The sequence below is a fragment of the Tasmannia lanceolata genome, unplaced genomic scaffold, assembly GCF_043159265.1.
Source record: "Tasmannia lanceolata isolate RefF3 unplaced genomic scaffold, GAP_Taslan_0.1 ptg000037l, whole genome shotgun sequence".
Classification (NCBI taxonomy): domain Eukaryota; kingdom Viridiplantae; phylum Streptophyta; class Magnoliopsida; order Canellales; family Winteraceae; genus Tasmannia; species Tasmannia lanceolata.
The window spans coordinates 27,082,960-27,095,996 of record NW_027518714.1 but is presented as its reverse complement, the minus strand read 5'-3'; the positions used below and the strand labels follow the sequence as shown (position 1 = coordinate 27,095,996).

General features: G+C 49.6%; 1 protein-coding gene and 1 pseudogene across 1 annotated transcript; one reads left to right on the top strand and one right to left on the bottom strand.

The window, feature by feature from the left end:
* Positions 1-4,827: 4,827 nt before the first annotated feature.
* On the bottom strand, positions 4,828-7,384 carry LOC143861359 (uncharacterized). Its single transcript, XM_077372287.1, has 5 exons — positions 7,035-7,384; positions 6,553-6,906; positions 6,192-6,327; positions 5,052-5,528; positions 4,828-4,866 (listed from the first exon to the last, which is right to left on the bottom strand). Exons 1-5 carry the CDS (start codon positions 7,382-7,384, stop codon positions 4,828-4,830), a joined length of 1,356 nt encoding a protein of 451 aa, XP_077228402.1.
* A 3,667-nt stretch (positions 7,385-11,051) lies between these two features.
* On the top strand, positions 11,052-12,460 carry LOC143860890 (pentatricopeptide repeat-containing protein At1g15510, chloroplastic pseudogene; annotated as a pseudogene).
* Positions 12,461-13,037: the final 577 nt, after the last annotated feature.

The following is a 13,037-nucleotide window of genomic DNA, read 5'->3' as shown; positions in this document are numbered from 1 at the left end:
AAGAAGAGAGAGAGAGAGAGAGGTGTAGGTGGGGCCTACCTTATTCAAAAATCTAAACAATTAGTTGTTGGTTGAATTTATCCCTTTTGAGGGATGAAGGGATGAATTTAGTCCTTACAATTTTGTCAGGTAATCTAAAATTAGCTGTAGGAAACTCAAGTCGTGTGTAAAGGCGTAAAGCAAAAGGATCTAATCCCGACAAGATGAAGCTTAAATCTCCACTAGATTTGTTTCTTAAATTGTATCCATAAGCTAGATGAGTCGCCCAACAAATCGGAATTTTCCACAGCAATGCTTTAAAATCCCGAATCTTCTTTTTAATCAACACGACCAAACCCAACGTACTGAGTTAAAAAACAAACAAACAATGATCTGAATTTTTGCTTAAACGATAAACCCCATCAAAACCCCCACACACAAAGACCAAAGCAATGCTCTCTTTCTCTTCCAGAAATGGCTGTTTCTGCAAAAAACCCTCCCAATCCTCTTCTAAATGGCCTTCTTCGTCCTCTTCCCGCACAACCCAAAAGACCCAAATCCCTCAATTTCTCTCCCAACCCAAAAATCTCCAAACCTCCCTAAAAAAGATTCAACAAATATCTGCTCACAACACAAGCTCCATAAACTCCACAAATTTGAATTCAGATATATGCGAGCTCTGCATCCAAGGGAACTTAGACCAAGCTCTTAACCACTTATATTCCATGAAAGACACCCAAATTCCCTGTTAGACCGAAAATCGGTAACAGGTACAGCAGTGACGTGAGAGCGGAGCTGGAAGACCAGAGGAGCTGAGTCCTGAGGGACCGGAGTGAAAGGGAGCAAAGTAGCTGAGTCCTGCTATGAGGGCTGAGTCCTGCACAAAGGCAAGTGAGGTCAGAAGACCAACCCGGGTTTTACTCCGGATAGGCCCTTCGACACTCAAGTCAGTATGAGCAGGAGTGCAGAGCTAGTTTTAGGAGTTTTGGGTGGAGAGGGTTTGTTTTCATTACCCATTGGTTTGAGCTTTGAACCCCTTTTTATAGGGGGAAAACTGGCGAGGTGTCCAGGACAGGTGGCGGCCTGTGAGAGGCTGGAGTTCACCTACTCCAGGACAGGTGGCGGCCTGTGAGAGGCTGGAGTTCACCTACTCCAAGACAGGTGGCGGCCTGTGAGAGGCTGGAGTTCACCTACTCCAGGACAGGTGGCGGCCTGTGAGAGGCTGGAGTTCACCTACTTCAGGACAGGTGACGGCTTGCTACAGGCCGGAGTTTTTACACCCTGTCAGTTGCCCCTCAGTTCTCCAAGTTATTGAGTGACTTGGGGAAGTGTGGTTGATCACTTTCCTGGATGGGTAGGCGTTGTCTAGAAGCGAGTCCGGAAATCCAGTCCGGAGTCCGGCTGAAAATGAGTCCGGAGATCCAGTCCGGAGTCCGGCTGAAAATGAGTCCGGAGATCCAGTCCGGAGTCCGGCTAAAAATGAGTCCGGAGGTCCAGTCCGGAGTCCGGCTGAAAATGAGTCTATAAATCGAGTCCGGAGTCCGGCTGGAAATGAGTCCGGAGGTCCAGTCCGGAGTCCGGCTGGAAACGAGTCCATAAATCGAGTCCTGAGTCCGGCTGGAAATGAGTCCGGAGATCCAGTCCGGAGTTGAGCCAGTCCGGCTTGGGCCGGACTGGTTTTTGTCGTCTTGTATCCAGTCCGGCTTGGGCCGGACTGGTTTTTGTCGCTTTGTGGAAACGCGTTATATCCAGTCTGGCCCCAGCCGGACTGGTTTTTGTCGTCTTGTAGAAACGCGTTATATCCAGTCTGGCCCAGCCGGACTGGTTTTTGTCGTCTTGTATCCAGTTCGGCTTGGGCCGGACTGGTTTTTATCGCTTTGTAAAACACGTCATATCCAGTCCGGCTTGGGCCGGACTGGTTTTTGTCGTTTTGTAGAAACGCGTTATATCCAGTCCGGCTTGGAATGAGTCCGGAGATCCAGTCCGGAGATCTTCTGGAGATACGCTTATATACGCGCGTATCCATACGCGCGTACTCGATCATATCTTTGTCTGGGAGAATGTGTCCGTCTTTAATAAGGGACACGTGGCACCGTTTGAGTGCCATTGAGATGCGTGCCTCGCATTTAATGCCCCACCGCCTTTGAAAAAGTTATAAAAGGAGGTTTTTACCTCTCATTCTTCACTTTTCACTTTTTATCTTTTCTTCTTCTCTTTCTCTTTTCTTGCTCTGCGAGTTCGACTTCGCAGTTCGTGGTTGGAGTCGTGCGTGGACCTAGGAGCTCTCTACTCACCGGTATTCTTCTCAGCCCCTCTTTTTACTACATGTCTGATAGTAGTTCAAGTTCCGAGTCCGGTTCTGAGTCTTCCACCAGTAGTAGCTCAGAATTTAGGCCACTTCAGAAGCCTGTAATGGCTAGTCCAGCCGTTAGAGTAGATATTATAGACAGCGACGACGGGGGGGACAAGGACGAGGTGATATTAGATCTGAACGTCACCCCACTCCCGACTGATAGTCTCCACCGAGTAGGGGGGAGTGGGGGTAGCGACGTTGGTGAGGCATCGACAACGTTCCTTCCTGGCCGGGCCGTGGAGGTCATCGCTAGAGCGTGGATGGAGGCCAACCCTAAATACAACATGCGGGCTCTAGTTGAGGAAAATCACCTCACCGAGTCCATTCTGAGGGACATTAGAGATAAATACTGTGTGCCCCCATCGTTTGAGCTGAGAGCGGCAATAGAGGGGGATAGGGCGTGCAACGAAAGTCCGGATCTCTGCATTTATGAAGAGTCGTTGAGAGCAGGGCTTCGATTTCCCTTGCACCCATTCTTCGTCGCGGTGCTTCGATATTATGGACTGGCCCCTGCCCAGGTTGCTCCGAACTCATGGAGGTTACTGACTGGGTTTTTGTACCTTGTTCATGGCCGGCTAGAGAGGAGCGTGTCCGTTCCTCTATTCCGTGCTTGTGCACATCTGAAAAGGCATAAGGAGGGGGGCTGGATTTATATTAGCCAGCGCCCTGATTTGAAAATCATTACTGGTATCCCTTCGTCAATACACTCGTGGAAGAATAGGTTCTTCTATGTCAAGGATACGGAATCCAGTGAAGCCTGGCCAGTTCCTTTAGTGTGGGATACTCTGAATACCACCGGGCTGAGCCGCAAACCGCTTCTTGAGGGCGACGATAGGAGGACGTTCGCCCTGATGCGGGAGGAGGTGGAGCGAATAGGCCTCATTCACTGTTCGGATTTTTCAGGAGAAGAAATTCTGGTCGAACTTGGTATAAGTATTGCGACTCCGACACGTATGTAGCTAGACTCTTAAAACTGCTGTTTTCCTTTTTTGCTTCTGACTGCTTGTTTACTTGCAGAAATGAAGAAACAATCAACAGTTGAGAGAATAAGGCAAGGAGCCCTTCCAAGGGCGCAGGAGGGGGCTCAACAGGCGATCCAACAGAGCCAAAAGAGAAAGGCGGCTGAGATGGCAAGTCCGGCTCTGACACAAGACACTGCGCCACCCCCGGCTCCGAAGGCGAAAACCACAGTGAAGCTAGTCGGCCCCTTTGCCCAGGGAGGTGGTTCTTCTAAATCTGGTGGTGCATCTACTGGAACTGGAGCTGGAGCCCGTCCTCCTTCAACGAGGGCGGGTGATAACGTTTTTCGGCCCAATTGGGCCGTCCAGAAGGACGATACTGGCCTGGGCAAAAGCCGAGTAGCGGCTGAGATCCTGAGCAAATGTCTCCTTCGGAAGGATAAGCAGCAGGTCATCCACGAGCCGCCAGCTACAGGCGAAGAGGCGGTGTTCTCTTCACTTTATCAGGTAAGGAGAAGTGATGAATTCACTTACTTTCTATCCGTCTTTTGCTTTCTTCCTATACTGATGCTTGTTTCTGCCTGCAGATTGGGATATACTACAACGATCTCAAGGAGAAGAGCAAGAAATTCTCCGAAGCCATCACCAAATCTGAAGTGGTGAACGGGAAGCTGGCCAGTGAGGTTAAGGAGCTCCAAACGAGCATTGGACAGGTGGAGGCAGAGAAGAAGCTGCTTGCGGAGGATTTGGCTCTCGAGAAGCATAAACTACACAAGGCTGCGAAAGCCATGAGTGCCCAGAGGGAGAGAGCCAAGGAGAGGCAGAATGTCGCGGTGAAGGAGGCTGCAGAGGAGAAGGAGGCCGAACTCTTCAGTCTGTCTAGTGAGGCCTACAAGCTTGGGTACTATGACTGTCTCGAGCAAGTCAAAGCATCCAACCCCGCCTTGGTGATGACGAATCTGACTCTCCCTGCAATGCCGACGATTGTCGACGAGGAGCCAGACGTTGTTGCTGATAATGCCACCGATATTGCTTCTGTCCCGGAGGGCAGATCTCCGCAGGGCGGGGACCACGGCGTCTCTTAGGCGTCTCCTTCACTCTTTTTGTAATGGTCCTTGAGGCCCCAAAATTTCCTTTAAATTTCCTTTTTTTTTTTTTTGACAGCCTTCAAGGCCAACTCTGTAATGGTCCTCGAGACCCTACATTTTGATTAATGGAATTATACTTGCCCACATCTGTTCTCCTTGTCTTTGATAAGCTTTAGTTGAATAACTTGTCCGGCTTGCCCCCTAGTTTTAATAAACTGGGATTCTAAGCGATTGATAGCCAAGTTCTGGCGAACTGGGTTTTCAGAGAGTACCCAAGTTTTTATGAACTGGGTTTCCAGAGAGTACCCAAGTTTTTATGAACTGGGTTTCCAGAGAGTACCCAAGTTTTATGAACTGGGTTTCCAGAGAGTACCCAAGTTTTATGAACTGGGTTTCCAGAAAGTACCCAAGTTTTTATGAACTGGGTTTCCAGAAAGTACCCAAGTTTTTATGAACTGGGTTTCCAAATATAAGAGGAAATCTGAATCTGCAAAAGAATTATTTATTCATATTAACATAAACTTAATTTACAAAATCACCTCTCACGCCGGACGATGTGACTACTGATAATATTTCCTGAGGTTTTTGGAGTTCCACGTGTGGGGTAATAGATGCTCCTCCAGTGTCTCTAGCTTGTAGCTTCCTGGGCGAATAACTTCTTTCACTCGATACGGTCCCTCCCAAGTCGGCGAGAGTTTCCCGACTTTCAATGGTTGGGAGACGGCTGCCTTCCTCAGGACTAAATCTCCTGTCCGGAATTCTCTGGGACGTATCTTTGGAGTCATGATAATTGGATACTCTTTGCTTGTAAGCGGCGACGCGGATTCGAGATTCTTCCCGGATCTCCTCTAGTAAGTCGAGATTGGCGCGGAGTTCGTCACTATTAAGCTGCTCATTGAAGCTGGTGATTCTAGGAGACGGAGCGCCTATATCGACCGGTATTACAGCCTCTGTTCCAAAGGAGAGGTTGAATGGCGATTCACCAGTTGGCGTACGAGGAGTAGTGCGATACGCCCATAGGACGTGATAAAGCTCGTCTGCCCAGCGACCACCTTTTTCATCCAGTCTTTTCTTTATCCCCTGAAGCAGGATTCTATTAGTCACTTCGGTTTGCCCGTTGGTCTGGGGGTGAGCTACTGAAGTGAACCTCTGTTCAATTTTTAGATCGGAGCAGAACTTCCGAAAGTTCCGGCAGTCGAATTGTTTGCCGTTGTCCGTTATCAAGGCACGAGGAATCCCAAATCTGCAAACGACTGATTTCCAGAAGAAATTCTGCACGTTCTGCTCTGTGATCTGGGCTAGAGGTTCCGCCTCCACCCACTTAGTGAAATAGTCGATCGCCACTACCACGAACATGCGCTTTCCGGAGGCCGGTGGAAAGGGGCCTAGGATGTCCATCCCCCATACTGCGAAGGGGAGTGGACTAATAATTGGAGCCATTGCCACGGCGGGCTGGTGGATGGTGGGAGAGAATTTTTGACACTTCTCGCACCTTTTAACCAGACCCAGCGCGTCTTGCCTTATGGTAGGCCAGTACAGGCCTCTGAGTAGCACCTTGATTGCCAGGGCTTTGCCCCCCAGATGCTCTCCACAGATCCCTTCATGTGTCTCCTGCAATGCATACGCGGCGTCGCCCGGCCTGAGGCACTTCAGGTATGGAAGAGTATAGGATCTCTTATATAAGTTGTCATTGCTGAGGGAGAATCGGGCAGGTCTCTGTATCACCTTGCGGGCTTTCTTCTTAACTTCGGGGAGTTTATCATCGCGCAGATAACTGATGATCTCGTTCATCCAGCACGGCTCATTCTCAACCTGCATTATTTCCGCAGCTTCACCTTCTATACTGGATCTCCGTAGAAACTCCATACATATACTCCCGAGAGTGGTGCATCCGGAGGCGGCCAGTTTTGACAGTAGATCTGCCTTTGCATTCTCCGTTCTGGGGATTCTGATAACTTCAAAACTTTTGAACTTGCTGGATAACTGGTGGACCTTGGAGAGGTATTTGATCATACGCTCGTCTCGGGCTTCATAAACTCCTTGAATTTGGTTTGCAACCAACTGGGAGTCGCAGTATGCCTTCAACTTTCGAGCGCCAGTCTGAATCGCGAGGCTCATTCCGGCAAGGAGGGCCTCATATTCCGCCTCATTGTTGGACGCACGGAATCCGAACCTCAGGGCATAATCGGCAGTGAAGTCGTCAGGCCCCGTGAGAATAAGGCCGGCTCCACAACCACTCTTATTCGAAGATCCATCGACATGTACTTCCCAGATCAATGCGGCGGTCGTCGAACCCTGCTTTGCTGGTGACTGAATGATTTCTGTTTCAGTTCCGTCTGCTATACATTCGTTAGTGGCTGCTTTCTCTACAACCGGAGGCTGCACAGCTTCGGGGTCGGCGATTTGCTGGGGAATGGTGCACTCAGCTACGAAGTCTGCCAGTACTTGGGCCTTGATGGCTGGCCTAGGTGCGTACTTGATATCGAACTCGCTCAGTTCCACGGCCCATCGAGTCGCCCCGAGATATCTGGTCGATGGAGAACTTGCCTGAGCGGCTGATCAGTCAGGACTTTTACGGTGTGGGCTTGGAAATACGGCCTTAACTTCCTGGCCGCCATTACCAGCGCGTAAGCCAATTTCTCGACCCGCTGGTACTTTATTTCTGCGTCGTGAAGAAATTTGCTGACATAGTATATAGGTTTTTGTTGGCGATGCTCTTCGCGAACTAGGACGGCTGCCAGGGCCGTGGAGCTAATGGAGAGATACAGAAATAGCTCCTCGCCCGGTTCCGGCTTTGTTAACAGTGGCGGGGAGGACAGATACTGCTTCAACTCTTCGAATGCGGTCTGGCATTCTTCTGTCCAGGGCGCAGTCTTGAGTCCTTTGACTACGCTGAAGAAAGGTAGGCACCTCTCTGCTGACTTTGAGATGAAGCGCCCCAATGCGGCTATCATTCCTGTGAGCCGCTGAACTTCTCTTATAGTTTTTGGAGCAGTGAGCTCCATCACGGCTTTAATCTTCTCTGGATTTGCTTCTATCCCTCGTTGGCTTACCATAAACCCCAAGAACTTTCCTGAGCTAACGCCGAAAGTGCATTTGGTGGGGTTAAGCCTCATACTGTGCTTCTTCAGGACCTGAAATGTCTCTCTTAGATCAGACACATGATCCTGTGCACTCCGGCTTTTGACCAGCATATCGTCCACATAAACTTCCATGTTACGGCCGATCTGGTTCTGAAAAAGTCTGTTCACGAGCCTTTGATAGGTAGCCCCAGCGTTTTTGAGGCCAAAAGGCATGACACGGTAACAGTAGGTCCCTTGATCTCTGACGAAGGAGGTTTTTGGTATATCTGATTCGTACATCCTGATCTGGTTGTATCCGGAGAAGGCGTCCATGAAACTCAGCAGTTCGTGACCCGCAGTGGCGACGATAAGCTGATCGATTTTTGGGAGCGGATAGCTGTCTTTGGGACAGGCTTTATTTAGATCGGTGAAATCGACACAGGTCCTCCACTTTCCATTGGTTTTCTTAACCAGGACTACATTTGCCAACCAGTCGGGATATCGAATCTCCCGAATGAAGTCAGCCTTCAGAAGCCTCTCCACTTCTTCTTTTATCGCCTGTCATCTTTCGAAAGCGAAATGCCTCCTTTTCTGCTTAACCGGTTTGCAAGTTGAATCAACACCGAGTCTGTGCGTGCTGATCTCCGGATCAATGTCGGGCATATCAGTAGGGACCCATGCAAAAACATCTGCATTGTCTTGGCGGAACTTGGTGAGCTGGCACTGAATGCTATTGCTGAGAGAGGAGCCGATCGAAGTGACTTTTTCCTTATCTTCCGGGCATAATGGGATGGAGATAAGATCCTCAGCGGGCTGAGTCCCCCTGAGTTTGTCCCTTACGTCGAATAGTTCGATTGGCAGTGATTCAACTGCATTTTTGCCTTTGAGCGCCATTGCGTAGCACTCCCTGGACTGAGGTTGATCTCCTCGAACTTCTCCCACGCCATTTGGCGTTATGAATTTCATTTTCTGATGATAAGCCGAAGCCACCGCACGGATCAGGTTCTGGCCAGGCCGCCCCAAGATGGCATTATAGACCGAAGTGGCCCTTACTACAAGGAAGTTGACCATGGCGAACGCTTGGCACAGTGGTTCTCCGACAAGGACTGGGAGCTCGATCTGGCCTTCTACTTTCACAACCTCTCCGGAGAAGCCAAATAGGTCTGAGTTCGCCGGCTTCAGGTGGTCATCGCCTGTCATCATCTTCTGGAAGGCGTGATAGTACAAAATGTCTGCCGAACTGCCGTTGTCTACAAGGATTTTCTTTACATCCCAGTTGGCGACGAGCATGGTTAAGACCAGTGCGTCGTCGTGAGGCAGTATGAGGTTGTCCAGATCTGCGTCTGAAAAGGAGATCTCATTCTCCGTCCTCATCTTCTTGTTGGACGTGTGCACGGCGTTAACTCGCCGCGCATACGCTTTGCGAGCAGCGGAGGATGTGCCCCCGGCCGCAGGTCCACCCATGATTGTACCAATGGCCCCCCTTGGCTGGGATCGGGATGCCTCTGGCTGCGAACTGGATGGCAGAGGTTGCTTATTCTGGGTAGGAGGCGGCTGTGATCGTCAAGGGCTACGGCCCTGGGGGCTCTTCTCTCTGCGCTCTGGTTTACGGCCGTCAGTTCGGATATATTTTTTCAAGTAGCCCCGGCCGATCAGCTGCTCGATTTCCTCCTTGAGCTGCCAGCATTCATCCGTGTCGTGACCATGGTCCCTGTGGAACCGGCAGTATTTTGATGGATCCCTCCTGTTTCCTTTAAAGATCATCCTAGCAGGCCACCTCACGAATTCTTCTTCGCTGATTGCGACCAATATATGTTTTCTGGAGGTGTTGAGAGGCGTGAAACTCTCTTCTCTTCTTTGCGGAGGTGGAGACTTCTCTCTCCTGGGAGGTTTATCCTCCCTACGCTGCTTGGGAGGGTTTTTATCTTCAAAGGTTCTCCGATTCGAGTTAAGGGCTGCCAGCGTTTCCTCCACTGTTATATACTCCTCAGCGCCGGCCATTAGGTCTGCTAATGAGTGAGGATTTTGGCGGGCTACTGCCCGACGGAAGTCATTAGATCTGGCACCTGCAAGGAGCGCATTCATAGTTGCTGAGGGATCTAGATTTGGCACTTGAAGTGCCTCCCTGTTGAAGCGGCGGACGAACACTTTCAAAGGCTCATTTTCGTCCTGCCGCAAGGCCATCAAGGATGCTGTTGTTTTCCTTGGCCTGCGGCTACTCATGAAGTGGCGGACCAGATCTTCTCCGAAGTCATCGAAGTTGCTGATGGAGTTCGGTTTAATCCTGGAGTACCAGTCTCTCGCAGCACCAGTTAGTGTCGTCGGGAATGCTCTGCAAAGAAAGCCGTCGGAGGCGCTGTGGAGGAGCATCATTGTTCTGAATGTCTCCAAATGGTCCACGGGGTCAGTAGTCCCGTCGTACTGCGGGACGGCTGGCATTTTAAACCCTCTGGGTGCTGGGGCACCCAGTACATCATCAGTGAACGGCGTTCTACTTGAGAACGCCCTGGAGGCGGGCCGGCTCTGGTCCTTCGCCAGTTCCTCTATTCGATGGTCCATTTCCTCCATTCTCTGTAGCAGCGGATCAGCTCTATGGTCTAGGGACCTGACCCTTCCCACCGATTGGCTTGCCGCGGAGTCGGACTGACTCTCCGGACTCCCACGACGAGGCTTGGATTTCCTTAGTGGCGCTCGCTCCTCGTGAGCTTGGCGCCTTTGCGCGGAGTGAGACCGCGACCTTCGGCGGCGGTGAGGCTCTGTCTGTGCGTGCCTGGTCATGGGATGACGGACTTGTCTGGTGGAGTGGTGAATTCGGTCCTCACCATGGCGCGACGACTCTCCTCTGAGAATATTCGACCTTTCCTGCGCAGGTCGTGGAGCTTCCGGAGGAGGTTGGGGAGGCGCTTGGAGCAGCTGCTAGTACTGGCCGACAAGGGCCGTCATCTGCTAGAAAAGGGCTTGAACTTGATCCGAAGTGGGCATGGGGTTCAGGTGCTCTGAGCGAGCAGGGCTCTGCTCGGCGGTAGCAGAAGCTGCCACTACTAGCGAGGCGATTCGCTCGCTCCGGGTCCTGCGAGGTAGCATGGCTTGGGCAGTCCGTGCAGTGGGTACTCACGCGCTCTTGTGCCCTGCCATTTTTGCGAGACGTCTGAGAACAGCTTTTAGTTCTGGGGTCCCACGGATGGCCCCAATCTGTTAGACCGAAAATCGGTAACAGGTACAGCAGTGACGTGAGAGCGGAGCTGGAAGACCAGAGGAGCTGAGTCCTGAGGGACCGGAGTGAAAGGGAGCAAAGTAGCTGAGTCCTGCTATGAGGGCTGAGTCCTGCACAAAGGCAAGCGAGGTCAGAAGACCAATCCGGGTTTTACTCCGGACAGGCCCTTCGACACTCAAGTCAGTATGAGCAGGAGTGCAGAGCTAGTTTTAGGAGTTTTGGGTGGAGAGGGTTTGTTTTCATTACCCATTGGTTTGAGCTTTGAACCCCTTTTTATAGGGGGAAAACTGGCGAGGTGTCCAGGACAGGTGGCGGCCTGTGAGAGGCTGGAGTTCACCTACTCCAGGACAGGTGGCGGCTTGCTACAGGCCGGAGTTTTTACACCCTATCATTCCCATTGATGAACAAACCTACATTTCCTTACTAAGGCTCTGTGACTGGAAGCGTGCGGTACGTGAAGGTGCACGTGTCTACGCTCACATCTCTTCTTCTTTGACCCATTTGAGTTTACGCTTGGGTAATGCACTCTTGAGCATGTTTGTTCGGTTTGGTAATCTGTTCGATGCGTGGTTTGTGTTTGGTAAACTGAAAGAGAGGGATATTTTTTCATGGAATGTTATGGTGGGTGGTTATGCGAAAGCGGGGTTTTTCGATGAAGCCTTGAATTTGTACCATCAGATGCTGTGGATAGGAATTAGGCCTGATTTGTACACTTTTCCTTGTGTTCTGAGGACTTGCTGTGGTGTTCCGGATTTGATTAGGGGTAGCGAGGTTCATGTTCATGTTATTAGATTTGGGTTTGAGTCAGAAGTTGATGTAATTAATGCTTTGATCACAATGTATGTGAAATGTGGTGATGTTTGTAGCGCACGCCGGCTGTTTGATAGAATGTCTAAGAAAGATAGAATTTCGTGGAACGCAATGATTTCAGGTTATTTTGAGAATGGGGAGTGTTTGGAGGGATTGAGATTGTTTTTTACAATTCGTGTTCTTTCCATCGAACCGGATTTGATGACGATGACAAGTGTGATCTCGGCTTCCAAGTTGATGAGTGATAGGAGATTAGGGAGGGAAATTCAGGATTATGTGATTAGAACGGGGTTTGGCATTGATGTTTCGGTTAATAATGCGCTGATTCAAATGTATATTAGTGGCGGGAATTTGGAGGAAGCGGAGAAGATTTTCTTCAGGATGAAGTCTAAGGATGTGGCATCATGGACGACAATGATATCGGGTTATGAGAAGAATGGGTTTTCTTCCAAAGCTGTGGAAGCTTATGAACAGATGAAGTTAGTGGGTGTAATGCCTGATGGAATTACGGTCGCCAGTGTTTTGTCTGCCTATACTTGTTTGGGACTTCTAGATAGAGGTATCAAGCTACATGAGTTTGCGAGTAGGAGAAGGCTTATCTTGTACCCTACAGTGGGAAACATGTTCATCCACATGTATTCTAGATCCAAACGCATTGATAAGGCTTTGGAAGTCTTCAATCAAAATAAGAGTTTAAGGTTCGGTCAAAATGGGGTGTCTATAGTGGTTTGCCGATTTGGAATTCCACGAGTCCTCATCACCAATAACGACAAGTAGTTTGACAATGCACAGTTCAGGAAGTTCTGCAATTGGCTTACCATTGACCACAAGTTGGCATCAGTAGGCTATCCGCTAGCAAATGGGTGGATAAAGGAAACAAACTGGACACTGCTACAAACCTGTCACTAATGAACTGGTTCCTGTTAGAGTATATGCCTTGAAAAGCCTGTAGAATAACATTCTGTAATTAATAAAGGTTTATTTTACCACATGAATGGGTTTTAAAATTAATGAATGTGTGTTATGTACTTATTTTATGACACATGTTCGTCCTTAGGTAGCATAGTCGAAATGTCATGCTTAAAGGATTCACAGATCTAAGGGACTAAGGATATATGGCATCTCGGTTCTATGCAGGCCTTAATAGTTACTAGTTGGGTAAGAGACGGGACATCTATTTCTGTATACAACTAGCATCAGTCTTGCCTACATGCATGTGATGTGAGGTGACTTATCTCGGTCATTTGTGTAGTGGAACCTAAGCAAGAAGAGTGGGTGAGACAATTGGATTGCGCAACCGAACCGGATCAAAATAAAAGAACAACTTGTGGACAAGTGTGGACCCCGATCCCAAGGACGGCTAAGGGACGGATTCCCCTACATCCTTTGGATCTCCACAATGTGAAGGAGAGCTTTATCCCACCCTCATAGCATAGCACGAGTGGCGATATATGAGATACCTCTTGATTCGGAGACAAAAGCCTCGAAACCAAGATGTACCTAAAATAACTCAGAGTCGCCATCCATGGATAGACCATGGAACCAGAAATCTACTCTGTGCAATGGATAAAT

Coding starts and splice junctions, on each gene's coding strand:
- LOC143861359 (XM_077372287.1), bottom strand. CDS start 7,384: ATGGAGCTCACTGCTCCAAAAACTATAAGAGAAGTTCAGCGGCTCACA. Junction 6,907..7,034: donor CTTCACGACGCAGAAATAAA/GTACCAGCGGGT, acceptor TCCATCGACCAG/ATATCTCGGGGCGACTCGAT. Junction 5,529..6,191: donor AAGCTGCGGAAATAATGCAG/GTTGAGAATGAG, acceptor AAAATTGAACAG/AGGTTCACTTCAGTAGCTCA.